This window comes from Haliaeetus albicilla, chromosome 17, assembly GCF_947461875.1.
Source record: "Haliaeetus albicilla chromosome 17, bHalAlb1.1, whole genome shotgun sequence".
NCBI lineage: Eukaryota > Metazoa > Chordata > Aves > Accipitriformes > Accipitridae > Haliaeetus > Haliaeetus albicilla.
Window position 1 is genome coordinate 28,779,351 of NC_091499.1, and position 15,765 is coordinate 28,795,115.

The following is a 15,765-nucleotide window of genomic DNA, read 5'->3' on the forward strand; positions in this document are numbered from 1 at the left end:
CAGGTAAATTATAGTTGATAACAATTAGCAGCACAGTGGAAGGAGATTGAAGGGAGATTTTTCAAAGCCTTTACGGAATGCGGACAGCCAATTTACACTAAAAAAACAGGCTGCGAAGAACGCAGCAGCACCAGCGATGTATTACTGAATGAATTACAGACTGTAACTCATTCAATTGCTTTAGGACATCTAGTAGCACACCAAGGAAAAGCAGTCTCCTCTCTCCCTGTGCTGTGTAGAACTTAGACTGAATATTTTTGCCGAAACTGTAGCATGCTTTTACATCTTACATTTGTATTAGCAGGTGCTAGCTCTGTGCAAAACACTTCGAGCCAGCGGGTTGTCAGCGTTGGATGGGGCAATAGCACAGTTTTGCAAACAATAGCTCTGTGATGGTCAATGGCAGTGAAACATAAGCTTCTGCATATCAGACAAAAGCCCTTGTAGTCCCTATGCCAAAATATATAGTTGAACTATGCAGAACAGTCAGAAAGCTTGTTTTTAGCCACAGAACGTCTTACTTGTGTAAGGAAGACTGTTGTGGTTTTTTTTTTATTATTTGTTTGTTTGTTTTAATTTATTCTAGTTTCTCCATAGCATTTCCCTATTTCATGCTTTGGAAAAAAACCCAAAACTAGCCTTGAATTACACTGACTGAATTGAGTGTCGGCAGACCTTGAAGTGGACAGAAAAATCTAATTTACGGTTCCTTCACATCATCAAAATGGTATAAAGGGCTAAAAGGCAAGGAAAAATTAATATTCATGTGGACCCAAGCTAAAAACATGGAGAAGGGATCAGTTGGCTCCTTCTTGAGAAATAAAAGTAACTTGAAGTATCTGGGCAGGGAGCCTGGAATGTGGATAAGCAGAGACCAGGCTGGCATGAGCCTAAGCTATTTTTCTCTTCCCAGCGATAGGCTGAAGGCGATCTCTGGTTAGTTCAAGAGCCCTGCCCTGTGCCTTGATATCCCCACAGCCTCAGGGCTTGCTAATCTCAGGTTGTAATGTTTACCATTCCCTCTTGTGGGCACTGTCAGAGCTATGGCTTTTGGGTAGAACCTTATCCAGGAAGGGCAGGTGTTGCCAAAAATTAAAGGGTTCATGTTTCAGGGCTGTGATGACTGGCCATTTTTGACTCTTCAGTCACAGAGCAGCAGGGCCACCAAAGTCCACTGACGCTTTTGAGCTGACAACTTAAATATGATTTTTCTTTTGCATCTTAACTCTGTTTTTTTCCCTCCCTGAAATGTTTTCCTGTTCAGCCTCATTATATAGTCCTAAGAGCTCTGTCAAGAAAATACATCACTGTCTACAGACCTTTTCCAGATTTAGTCACTTGGCTATATATTCCTTTGTAAAGGGCTTAATATCTGCCCTTTTTCAAGCCCGCAGCACTTAGTTGCAAGCATTAGGTTTTAGAAATAAGCCAGGCTGGCCATACTGCCATGTTTCTGTGAAACAAATTAGAGTTAATAAGATTTTCTTTTGCATATAAAAAAACAAAGAGAAAGCACATAAAAATGTTTTTAAGGCTGCTAAGTCTAGTACTCTTCAGCTGAAAAATGCTGGAACTAAACCTGCTCATTTAACTATAATTCAACAATTTTATTTGCTTTATGACACACTTTGTAATTAAAAGATCACCTCTTTTCTTTTTTTAATAGGATGCTGGAGTCATCCAGAAAAAATAAGAAGAATAACTAAAACTAGTTTTACGACAATTGTGCAAGCTAAAATTTTCCCATAACTTAAAGAAATTTCCTTGGACTTCCTTGCAAATACCAAAAAAGCATAAGCTCAGAATGAACTGCTATTACCATTGGAAAAAATATAACACCCCAACCTAATTTTCACTAACCTAGATTTTGGAAATTGCTGAAACATTTTTATATGACTTTGAATGAAAATTCAGCCTGAGGCAAAAAGATGAGCATTAAAAATTTCGTCCTCAGTGACTGAAGTGTGTTAAATTTATAAATAATATAAAATAGGAGCTTATAATGGAAAATTTTAAGGTAATTTAACAATGCATTCCAAACTTAATCATATAAGACTATTCCTATCTACTTCACATAAAATTAAAAAGAAGCATAGCACATAGGTGAGAGGTTTTTCCATATTTCAATCATCTAATAGTATATTTGATTTGCATCAAGTGGAAGACATAGTGAAGAGGGAGGTGATTTAGTTTTTCTTCATTAAAGCGTTTGAGACAGGGACATTCACCACCCCAAAAAAGCAAGTGCCAAAAGAAGAGATGTAATAAGGAGTCACTAATTCCATACCTAAGGGAAGTAAAAATAGTTTCCAGCTGAGTAAGTCTTAAGTCTGCTGCTTAGTATAAAGCTAGGTGATGAGTGCAGTAAGCATGAAGCAGAGATTGCTTGCTCCAGCTAACTGACTAAGTGCTTGTCTACAGGGCAACACTCAGGAAAGTTAAGATAAATGAACTAATACAATGAACTTAGAGTGCATTAGTCAGAGAGCGTTAAACCTCTGTGTAGATGCTTTTATTCAGAAGTAAAGTAACCTGAGACAGCTATAACTTAATTCTTCTTGAAGGACCACACAAAAAAAAAAAAAAAAAGGAAAGGGCTTGATATGGAGAGGGGCACAGGCTTCCAGGTCCAAAACAATCAGTCAGACAGCGTTACATCTGTCTGAACTGAGACTTAGGTTTGACAGCTACTGGTGGTAGTCAAACTGCCCACAGCATTGGCTTTACCCGAGGCTGCTGTAAGCCCATATGGCTAAATAAATACTTGGCAGCTGTACCTGAGCCACTACAGCTACGTTGCTATCTGCACCATGTTACCTAATTTAAAGTTAACTCAGGTGTATCTGTAGCTATACCTCCAGAAATCAGGGTAGATAGCCCCTGTGTCAAACATAAATACGCCATTTAACTTGCTAATTTTGTCAATTCATGTGGGTTTCTAGTGTACTGTGCATTTGTATGGTCCAGCTGTATTTATCTATTTAGATGTCTTAAATACCTTGACTTCCAGCTACAGCAATTTAAATTATGGGGCCACATTACAACTGTCTTTATTATCTCATAATTTATCTGTATGCTCAAATACAGACAGCTTTATTCTGTGATGTTTAATATTTGCATTATCAGTACGGCCCTATTAATGAGTCAATAGGAGTAGGAGGGATAGATATGTGCTATGCATAGTAAATGAAATAGTTTTGTAGGGCCTGGAATCTATTTGTCAAATCAGGCTGAATTCAGAGATACTTTCTACAAAAAAACCAGAGAGACTAGTGTTGTTTCAGAGGCACACAAGTATCTGTCGTAAAATCATGGTGATTAAATGTATGGCTGTCAGAGGTAGCATTTCATCATCCCATTGTCTTCTTCCATCCCTCACTCCAACAGCAACGTGTAAGTGAAGTGTATTTGGGAAAAGCCACACAGTAGATCAACCTTTTCCCATTCCTTCTCAGTGCCTGTTGTAACAAGAGATATTTCCCAGAAATGCAGGATAATTCAGTTCACTGCTAATATCAGTTTTCCATAAAAATCAGAAATGATCAGTCCATTTGGATTATCATTGGACTTTCCATCAGACAGAAATTATACACTTATAGTTTTATCTTGATATATTTTATCATTGTTCTTCCCTGTTGCCAAAGTATTGCGTAGTTCTCTCTTATTCGTTGATAGTAATAACAATTACAACACCTACGTCTGGAACAGGCTGAGACAGCCCCATCCCTCAACGCTTCCCCTCAGGACAACCGCTCCAGCCCTGACCGTTGCAGTGGTCCCACCCTGAACTTGCCCCAGTTTATGGATGTCTTTCTTGAACTGGGAGGCCCAGAACTGGATGCAGTATCTAGATGTGTGTCATGAGAGCTAAGATTAATTATCCCCTTACCTCCACCGACCGGCCGAGCTCCTGCTCATACAGTCCAGGGTGCCCTCAGCCCTTGTGAAAGTACTAATACATCAAATACCAAATTGGAAAGACCCTATTTTGTAGTGAATTTGTGCTTATGTGTACATGTAATCATGAAATAATTGAATTTCAGTGCTCTTAAGCATGAGCAAATGCTTTGTTGAATCATTCCTGAGAGTATTTCTTCTTTTCAGGATTAAATTGACTAAGTACTATAATTGAAATGAACTTTATTACTAGTAGTTTATCAAAATATTTAATTAAAACAAAATTCTAGGGCACAAGTTTGCCTGGCTCTTAATACTCTAAGAATCTTTCTTATAATTTCAGCCACTTCCATCTGGGATTTCCATTCATTATATCTGTTCCTCATATTGTGGTAGAATCTTTTCAAAAAGAGGCTTAGGAATGGAACTCCCTTGCAAATCTTGGGACTTGGATTCAGGGGGTTTGACTATTTAAAAATAAAATTATTTTTAAAACCCCAGTGTCCCCATATTTTTGGGTGGAGGACTGAAATTTGTTTGAGGTGTTTGCTTCTGTCAAAAACATTCATTTTACCTCTAGATTTTTCCTGTTAAAAAACAGCAAAAGATTATATTTACACACACTTCCTGGAGGTACTTTAGAAGGTAACAGTAAAACTCCCTAAAGATTCATGCCTTTATCATGCTCTAGCTTGAGGTCTGACAGAATGTTTTCTTGTAATTGTTCCTCCTATGTACAAGATGCATTTTTGGGACTAAATATGAAAACAAAAAATAGAAAAAAACTATTTGCCCTGTGCTTCAGGAAGTGATTGTATAATTAAAGCCTGCTTTATCAGGCATATGAATAAAGGGACTTAACTAATGACACCTGAATTCTTTTTTCCTGGCATCCTATAACTTCTTAGTAATCGTTTCTGCAACGTTAATGTTCTTCCATGTAAAGCAATGCACTTCTGTATGGATGAAGTGGTTCACAAGAGGCTGTTTTGTTCAAGGCTGCAACTTCATTTGTGTTTTTAGAATGCTGTGCTTGAAAAGACCTTAACTGGGATCCCTTGCTGATGGATCTGAGTTCATTATTGCCTCGCTAGCCCACCGATACACTAAAAAATTCATTTTCATACAACATGATCTATTAAGTAGTTGGGAAGCAGTTCTAGGCACTCCAGATGACCCTGATTAGCACAGAACTGGAAAGCTAGCACTAGAGGTGTAAAATACTATAAAAGCATATAAAGAATATATACAGAAGTGAATATAATTGCGTGAGGGAGGGTGTATGTATATACACACTATTTTTTAATAAGCTTCCTTCTTACTTCCTCCTGCCATTACTAAGCACAGCACTGGTGCATCAGAGAGATGCTCATCAAATTTTATGTGGCCTAACCTTTACAGAGGCTTTCTTAGGCAAAAAATCTGCACATATCCCAGGAAACTTCTTTATTTACATGACCTCTGAAAACCAGTCCAAACCAGTTCCTCTGTGGGTTTTTGGAAAGTGCCAGTTAGAGGAGATTAAACAGTCTGAAAAAGAGTAGGTTCTTAAAATGGAGGCTTTTCTTATCTCTGATACACACCTGGCTCACTGTTAACTACGACTTCCTAACTTGGATGGCACCCACTGGCCTATAAATTGGCTTTCTTCCTTGCCCAACACACTTCACGCCTTTTGCACCAGAGGAAGCTCATCAGCACTCTACTTTCTTGCACCTTTGCTACAAAAAAGATTTCCAGATAAGTTTGAGCAGGAAAATCTTATTATGAATGTGCATTTACAATATAGCCACACAAACTTAAAATGACCCTATTTGTTAATGCTAAGGTATACAAGAATTTTTGATCATTTACAGTCTGTGCCAACTATCTTTGACTGCTTCTATGATACAACAGCGGTAACGTATGTAGTTAACAAATACACTGTATATTACATACATTTATGTAGGTAAACACATAAAAAAAAAAAAAAGTTACCCTTTGGTGGTGTTCGTTTTTCATGTCTCTCCGGTTTCTGTTTATGAATTTCTGAAAACAATGCAATGTAGAGTTATCAATATTAAAATACTTTTCACACACAAAAATATCAGATGCATTCTCGCAGTAAGAAATAAGTGCTTCAAATATTATAGCAGAGCCATGGCTTTATCACTTGCATATGCAGAATTATATACAATAAAGTTCAATTTTATATATACATGCAGACAATATATATGGACAAAAATGGTAACATTAAGTGACTGTAATAACTATTCTGTTTTTAATTGAGCAATATAACTGCTTTTAAATCAAGAATAGGTTTTGCCGATCTGTAACAGCTATACAGTAACGCGTTGGTCATGAATCAGAAAATAACATGCTTTTACTAAACATTTTTCTGTATGTGTCCTGAGTTGTTCGCCAGGATTACTATGTAGTGTTTTCCAAATTACCTTTGGAAGGAAATAATGTTCCTTTTACTACATTTTCTAAATTTTTTAAAGCTCGCATGCTAAATTGGTAGCTCCAACACACAATAAAAGGTAGACCCAATGCTGTATACAAATTACAGAGATAAAAGTTCCCAGGTTAGGGATCCTTGTCTTGGAGAATGACTCATTTTAATCATGCTGTATACCAAAGCACTGAGAACTGCCTTGTTAGAGGAGGAAGTGCTGCACTATTTACCTGCCCTTGCTATGCCATATCTTTCAAACAGAATTTCTCACCTGTGATATTGATATTAAATTACTGCTATATTACTCTGTAACTGATTTTTCCTACTGTCTTTACTGTGCCAAAACCAGGATAATATTGAAAATGCAAAATGTTGAATTTGAGAAAAAGCAAACCAGCATTAAACCAAGCTTGCCTAGCACTGTTTGCATGAAGTGGTAGAAATTTAGAGGCCGTTTATTACAGGTATGCAATAAGGTCATTAACGCTATACAGAGTGCCAGGTTTATGGTATCATGCAGGTATTTCCTGCAGTAGGAAACTGGTATAAAATACAGGATCAAATTTGTCTTTGACAAAAGCACATGCAAATCTCACTAGACTCTATGGGAGATGCCTCCCTGTATTTTAGGGTTAGATTTGGTCTGCAGGGTCTAAATAACAAAATTAATACATCAGGGAAAAAGTTATGCATATTACATCTCCACTCTAGGGAGCTACTTTAATGTCTGTTGAAGACAACTAAAATCGTCCACTTATATCCTTAGTTATTTGCTCAGGTTATAACAGGATGCATGTTGCCAAAGACATCCAGTAGAAAACGGTATTTTCCCTTCCCAAGACTCTGATCTTTGCATAGGTCCTTGAAAATAAATGGAGAATGTTTTTATCGGACAGTGTTTGCCATCTGAAAAAAATGATTGTGTCTGGTTTACAAGAAACATAACTATTTTAGGGCATCAGCCTACATTGTCATCAGATAGAATGTTATTTCACTGAGATAAAGGGTAACAAAGACCAAAATGCGTATCGCTGTTAGCCACTAATGTATGGCAGCATAACTAAGCTAATTATATGATGTCATTAAGCTAAAAGGACTTTTATTCAGTTTTCATCTTGCTCCTTGCAGCCTGGGTGTGTAGTTTGTTTATTGTTCTATAAACCTCAAAGGTTGTGATTAGGAAGAAATCATGCCATATTGATTTACTGCATTTCAGCTGAGCCTGGATTATTTTTCTGCAACTATGTGAAGATTTTTTTTCTATCAACTGAGAGAATCTAGTTGCTGGATTTTCAAACTTCTCCCACCTGTTCTGCTGAAAAGGATGCATAAACTAGTTTAGGTAGCGTAAGTGGGAGGAGCGGTGCAAGACAAGAACAGCCAGAGGATTGCTCCCCAATTCTGAGCACATCAGAGCAGTTCTCCATGCTGCTGCTCCAGACTGCCTCCAAACCCTGACTTAGTGCATTTAAAGAAAGCTAAGTCACTGCCTCTGCATTGCAACATACAGCGGAGATGTAGCTCACCCAGCTCAAGAGGTCATCCTACACACAGAGCTGAATATGGCCCACTAAGTGATAAATCACATTCTTCAGGCAGAGTCATCTACACAGACACGTATTCCTTGCTTGCCTTAAGATACCTCAGCTCCGCTGGGTTCCCACCATCTGTTATGTGTCTCACTACAGAAAATAGGCCTCTTTTTCTTGAAAAAATAAGTATAAACCTTTGTTATTTCAAAAATGGCTTTTAAAATTACTATGGTCTTAGGGAATTTCTTATTGCTAGCTTGACTGCAAAATATGTATGGAGCAATGGCTGTAGAGCTGGCCACCTAAATCAGCCTCACATTGTATTGGCAGTGAAGCTTACTTGACACAAATGCTTCAGTATCTTACACAAAAAGATCCTTTCTGGGCCACTGCACTGAGAATCTCATCTAATTTGCTGCTACAATTAGGATACCACACATCACAAAAAACCCTACACAAATTCATTGAAGTGAAATACATCTTCATAATACATAAGTATGTGCATATACGTTTTTATATACTGCAAAGCATGCCATCATTAAGATCTCGTCACAAGCTTCCCATTAGAGTTTGAACCATCATAAAAAATTGCAGCCTGGAACCCATCAATTCTGATACATTACAAGCTAAATTTTCCCAGCACAAATAAATCTAGTCTCAATATATGCTGATCTTGATCAATTTACAAGACAGAAAATAGTGACTCTTTGCTAACTCAAAAATATTTAAAATAAGGAAACATATTAGATTATTGGAGATTTTTTTCTGTTCTGAGAGTTTTGATACTCTCTGCTTCATCTTTTATGACAAATAGCTTTAATTTTCTAGTAATCACATCATATCTTATTGCTGAGTTGACAAAGTGGCTATAATATCATAGAAGACTTACATGGCCAGTTTAAAGCATGTAATTTATCTCTATCAATGTGACACATTGTTAATAAATCCTAAATATTATGAATTCAAGTTTAGAAAAATGACAGAATCAAGCAGCAGCAAGGATAATCTGTGTCACCACGGCAACCATCCTGATTCTTTATGAGATGACAGCGTGGTTTATTAAATTATTGTAAGGGAGTATGTATTTTAAAAGCTGTATTTCATTGTTTGTTTTCTTCAGTTATCAAGCAGACATGAAAAATTATCTTTCCTCTGTGTTTCTTTGGTTTTGAATGGATAAGTACTTTATTTCCTTAACTGTGGATACTGTTTGACACTGAATTCTCTAGACCTCAGGTCTTGCGCAGATATACAGAACATGCAGGGCGATTATTTTAAATAACTGCAAGAAGGGAAGCTAGTAGGCTCCTCACTGACCATTTCAAGATGCTGAAAGGAGATATATTTGACTATTTGGTTAGCAGGCCGATATATTTATGTCCTGTTGACCCAAAGCAGACCCTCACAATCAGCTGAGGATCAGTATCGCAGGCAGCTTTACCGAAAATCCCTGCTGAGCATGCAGTTTGGGCGCTAGCTTCCCCCACCCCTCACCCAGCTAATTTTCATTAATAGCATTTCACAGTGTCTAACGACAGCCCAGCACTGGCTGCTCACTACAAAGCCCCAGCTCCAGGAAAATCAAGGTGGGAGAAAGGGAAAAAACATTACAGTCCCCCGAATCGGCGTGAGCTGGTGGTGCAGCACGGTGCAGGTTTACACCAGCGTGAAGGAAGAGCGCAGCCCCTCGTGGTAGGGCATGAGGAGATTCTCCCGGTTCCTGAAACGGAGTTCCCTTCTTCATCTGCTCTCATGTTTCTGATTTTGCTTTTTTGTTATCTCCTTTTTTAACATAGTTAAATATATAGCATTATTCTTAGCTATTTTAGTTGTGTTGTATTATGATAGCACGTATGGGCTTCAGCCCACATAAATTGCTTTAGGTAACACATGGAGTCATAACGCCATGTTGTTGGTTGACGAGAAGCTCAACATGACCCAGCGATGTGCACTCACAGCCCAGAAAGCCAACCGTGTCCTGGGCTGCATCCAAAGCAGCGTGACCAGCAGGTCGAGGGAGGGGATTCTGCCCCTCTGCTCCGATCGGGTGAGACCCCCCCTGCAGTACTGCCTTCAGCTCGGGGGGCCCCAACATTAGAAGGACTCAGACCTGTTGGAGCGAGTCCAGAGGAGGGCCACAAAAATGATCAGAGGGATGGAACACCTCTCCTGTGAAGACAGGCTGAGGGAGTTGGGGTTGTTCAGCCTGGAGAAGAGAAGGCTCTGGGGACATCTTATAGCAGCCTGCCAGTACCTAAAGGGGGGCTACAGGAAAGCTGGGGAGGGACTTTTTACAAGGGCATGTAGTGATAGGACAAGGGGTAATGGCTTTAAACTGAAGGAGGGTAGATTTAGATTAGATGTAAGGAAGAAGTTCTTCACTGTGAGGGTGGTGAGGCACTGGGACAGGTTGCCCACAGAGGTTGTGGCTGCCCCATCCCTGGCAGTGTCCAAGGCCAGGTTGGATGGGGCTTGGAGCAACCTGGTCTAGTGGAAGGTGTCCCTGCCCATGGCAGGGGGGTGGAACTAGATGATCTTTAAGGTCCCTTCCAACCCAAACCATTCTACGATTCTATGATAACATGATAGAATATGCCTTCTCTGTAACACAGGACTTCAAACTTTAAGAGGGCTACATTTCTTCACTTAGTGGGAAAACACAGCACTGCATCTTGCTTCGTTAGAGGATGAAGCGGTGAGCAGCAATCTGGCACTGCTAAAACAGCTCCTAGGTCTCACCCTCTGCTGAGTTTCCATCTTGTGGGTGAAATATATCTTAGAAAAAACAACAAACCAAATAAAAAATGTTAATGATGGGAGAGGCAAAGTGAGAAAAAAAGGGATGATTGTCCCCGTCTGAAACACAAGAATGCTTTACTGAAGGTAACCCAGAAAGTCAGCAAAAGAACTGGGAATTTAACTCTGATCCCTGACATTCAATATTATCCCCCTCATGCTTAAAGCTACCCTGTTTCTACTTAAATACTGTAGTGAGGATGGAATGTAGGTTTAATGTATCCACTGTTTTAAAGATATAATTGAACAGATGGAATTTCAGTTAAAATGATAATACATTGTTCTTTCTAAGCAAATTTTACCAGTTGGTCATCTTTTTCATAATCTCTCACAGGTGATACAGCGATATACACCTTCAGTGCTTTGACATTCTTTCTCTTATAGATATCTAAGTGTGAAAAGGAAAATGAGTCCTATTCAGAGTCCTGGTGAACCAGAGGCTAATAATTTGCTTTTGAGCAGTTAAAACCCTTACAGCTATTGCCAGCAATTTAATGGGGCTATATCCTTGCTAGTTTATCAAGACTAATTGGTAGCAGGCAGCTGATTATCCTGAAGAGTTGGTGGAAATAGATACTGAGGGCAAGGCAAGAGTGAGTGGTGTTAAGAGCTTTAGAAGATGAGAGGGATGTCATTTCTAATATGTTTCTAGATGCTGTCTGTATGAAGAATTGTAGTCAACTCTGGCTGCTGGTATCCTCAGGAGAAATTTGCAATTGTGTAGCTGATGTCTATTTTTAATCTAGATAGTACCAGCTGGTGGGGGTGACAGTTATCCTTGTGGGGCTAGGAGGAGGATAAAAGAAGTAGTACATTAGAGCAACCTCCATCTAACTACTAATACATCATGTAGCTGTACTCTAGAGAAAAAAACCCCACAGATTTTGCAACAGGACAAAACCACGGGGGGGGGGGGAAGAATAGGAAATATTTAATTGGGGAATTACATTGGTGTATTGTGCCTATATCTAGGACCCAAAGACAGCGTAACAGAAGGCTTTAAGTACCAGCATTCAATGTTGGAAAGTCTGAGTGATACATATGACTAATTTAGGTGACTTCCCTACTAGCTTGCTAGTAGCACAGTCTTATCTGCAGTGTTTTCTTAGATCTTGCCCTGTTCTGAGGATTCATAGCAACTTCAGGTTGGGGTACAGAATAACTTTTCCTGAAGTCCTGTGTTGTAAGATATTTCTTGAAAATGTGACAGGAGATGAATTGCCTCTTACCGATGAAAAAGCTGAATGGTTTGTGTGCTCATCCACTGCATGAGACACCAGCCCTCAGTGTCTCTTAAGTATGGTTGCAAAATTGTTTATGCATCTCTTTGGAAATCACAACTACAGTTTAGAGTGAGAATGGTAGTTTCTTTTTTCTCTTCTTTTTTTCTTTCATATTTTGCAGAATTATACAGCATCTCTCATTTGCTGTGTAAGATTACGTCTGACAGAGGTCACAGAAGACCATTTCTCGTTCTTCTTGGTGCAAACCCTCTGCCCTGGTGTATATTTACCCCCCAAACAACATGTTGTTCTAAACTGTAAACGTCGCTGTGAAGTGACATTGACTGGTCCTAAACCTGTTCAGCAAAGCTCAGCTACTTCACCTTAGTTGCCTTTATTCCCTCCACTTGATACTTTGTTTGGCATCACTTGTCAGAGGTACAGAAAACGTGACCCTCAAACATTTCTGGACAATTTACCTATCTTGGGTAGCATACAGCAAACAAGTAGGCTTTATGTTCCCCCAAGAATACAGGGATTTAACATGGTCTCCCAGATATATGTTAAGCCTTCTTCATAAAGCCAGAACACAACAAAAATAAATAGATTAGATTCCAGTTCAACAGATATTCAATTGTTTCCACACTGTTGCAGTTTCACTGGTCTATAATAGAAATTCACTGTAGATGACCTGCTGACATCTTCATCATCATGCTAATGAGTGCTTTGATTCCAGGGCGATGTTTCATCTTATATTTATTTTTACAAGACTGTACAGCGAAGGAGATGCATTGTGAGGAAGGCATTTTCAGAACAGCATGCATGTTATTTTCATAACATCAAAACATCCCAGCCCATGTAAAGATTCTATTATAAGCCACTCTTTCATAATCTCCAACTTTCTAAACTGAACTTATTCCACTCATCTTTTTCGCATTATGTTAAAGACAATTAAATACAGACATATTCTTCCATATTGCTATGTTTGAAATAGCATTCCTTTTGCTATAGAATAAAATAGCTTTAGCAGTTAATGGTGAGTAGAAGTGTATCATATTACTATGTAGTTATTAAAAGAGTTTTATCACAAAATCACTGTTTGGTGTCATTGATGTTTCCCCTTTGTTTTTATATGTTTGGGAATTTTCATGTATCTACCAGGGCTGCTTTGAAACCTAATCCCACAAACTCTTTCAATACAAAATGGTCTTTTAGCAAAATAGGAAAATATTTATTTTTCCCGAAAAGCTGAGATGAGAGGGAAAGTTTGATAGAAGTCTCCAAGGCTGGAGAATTATCTGTAATCATGGGAGTTGTTACATAGTTCTCAGAAGATTTGTTTCTTTGAGATAAATCCAAAAGTTGTACTGCATCCTCCACCAAGAAATAAAATAAAATAAAAAAAAAAAAAAAAAAAGGTTGTGGCTAATTCCAGCTTGAAAGCCTCAGTTTACCAAGGCAAATGGAACTTGACACAGTGCACAACTATTTCTTTTCTTTTCTTTTCTTTTCTTTTCTTTTCTTTTCTTTTCTTTTCTTTTCTTTTCTTTTCTTTCTAAAGCCTAACTGATTTTTTGTTTCGGGTTTTCTTTTCCCTCTGGTGAGGTTTCCATTTGCAGCAGAAAAGCAATATCTTAACAGAAAGGTTTTTAAGGGGAGGAGGGTATTTGCAATTATCTTTGACTCATTATCCTGTAAGCAGCACTGGCATCTTTCAGGAAGACCATACACAGACTTGTTTTATATGGAGGAATTTTAATGACTGGGCTTTTGAAAGAATTAAAAGTGGAAGATATTAAAAGATCTTCAACCCTAAACATTTTTTACATAAAACTAATTTTTATTCCAAGTGTATAAATACATTAAGACTGGTTTTTTTCATTCCCATACTGCAGTTCTGTACCTTGGTTCTGAAATGTAAAAGGAATGCTAATTGCACTTTGATTAAAAAACAAAACAAAACAAAACAAAAAATAACCACAAAAACCCCTAACCCAAACAAATCAGAGGTAGAGCCGTGTGATCGAAACCAGGCTTTTCTTTTCCTTCTGTGGAAAGTAAAATTGTCTCAACATGTTTCCCTTTATGGATTCCAGCCTGCAAAGATGTTATTGGACCAGTTTTAAATGATGTTTTTCATAATCAATTTTATCGGAGTCTGCATTTAATTAGAAGTAATTTTATGCAGAAAAAATGCAGACAAAACTTATAGACCTCTAAGTAGAGCAAAATTATATATACAGTAATACATAAAAATCTCTAATCTTGATTAGCTTCAAAGAAATCTTTTCCCATATAAATCTATTCAGTAGGGTTTTTTTTGTGAAAGGAGGAATAAAATAGGAAAAAGAAATCACAGGACTAACCACACTTCCTCTGCTCAGCTTTAAAAAATCTCAACTCTGCGGATCCTACCTTAATGTATTAGTCTGCGAGTCTGCAAATACATATTCCTATAAATTCAATCACTTCTAGATCCAACTGATTTTTTTTTTTTTTAGGGGTCTGGCACGCAGAAGAGAGAACCTCTTTCTGCGGGTCACGAGCACGGGGCTCCATTTGCCATCTTGTCCCCTTGGCACAGCAGCAGCCGGGGGGGGATCTGAGTCCCCTCAGAAACACGCAGGACCCCCGGTTGCGGTGCTGGGGGTTTAACTGAGTTTTGGAAGACCCTCTCACTTCCCAGGTGAGGCATGTACTCTGTCTCAGGCAGGGCAGGCTCCCAGCCGGGGGGACATCTGCCCAACGCTCCCCTCTTAGAGCAAAAACCTCCCCAGTGCTCCATTGCTGGGGCAGAAATGGAGATTTCCACTAAGGAAACATGGATAGCAGCGCTTAAGGTTTTCCCTGATTTAAGAGGGTAGCTTAACCAGCTGCAAACCTCCGTGCCGCTACCGTTCTGCCCAGGATTCCTCCTCGCCTTGTGGCTCCAGGTTCTCTCTGTATCTTTTAAAAAGTAGCTGGCAAGTTTGGATCCCAGTCACTATTCCTCCATAGGCAAAAGAACTATAATGGAACACCCCTGTTCCCTAGTGTATACAGTTTTGTTTCATCTGGATAATATGGAAAATATTTTCTTTAAATTATAAAATGCTATTTTATAGTGGATATGCTATTACTGTATTGATCAGAGTAAGTAAAACAAGATGAGGTTGTTAAAAGAATATTAATAACAGAAATGAATGCCACAAAAATGCAAAATGCAAAAAATACATATCTGGGAAAGCAGTTTAACATCTGAGAATTGAATCAATCAATGATTTTCATCTTTTAACACAGGGTGTACTTTGCACAAAGATATGCAAAATGCTTTGTAGTAAAGTGTAGCCTAGGGAGACAGTGAAAGCCTTTTAGAGAGATCTATAATAGCGACTCATACACAGAAAAGTGAACATTACCATATGGCAACATAAAAGAAACTGAATTCAGAAGGCATTACCAGTACAAATAGATATATACTTTAGGGATGAATGCAACTGCATAATTAATTTCTAAGACACACATATAACAACCACACCAGCAATTCAGTTTTCAGGTTGCATCTATGGTATTCTGAATTGTTTTTCTCTAGTCCATTTCCAGTTTTTTTTGTTGGAAACTGTTTTCTGAACATGAATATTACCTCCAGAACACCCACTTGCTTTCTTTATTTTTCCAGATTTTTTGCTATATAGGTAAAGGACTTCTAAATGATAAAATATCATGTTCTAATTTCAGTATTTTGCCCAGAAATAAAGTTAGTTGCCATGTTAGCTAGCAATGTGAATTTTGCCAGATATTTTTCTGATATAAACTATAGTAATAACAAATGATTATTTATCTATAACTTATAGTTATTTTAAATTTTAGAAAACTCTTTTAGTAAAGAATTTTAAATGTA

The 15,765-nt window shown here is 38.2% G+C and overlaps 1 protein-coding gene across 1 annotated transcript in view; it reads right to left on the reverse strand.

Moving 5' to 3' along the window:
- Window positions 1–15,765, reverse strand: part of TRDN (triadin) — a 239,427-nt gene that overhangs the window by 164,601 nt on the left and 59,061 nt on the right. The window contains 1 exon segment of the mRNA XM_069805163.1: window positions 5,875–5,925. Within this exon segment, the coding sequence (XP_069661264.1) occupies window positions 5,875–5,925 (51 nt within the window).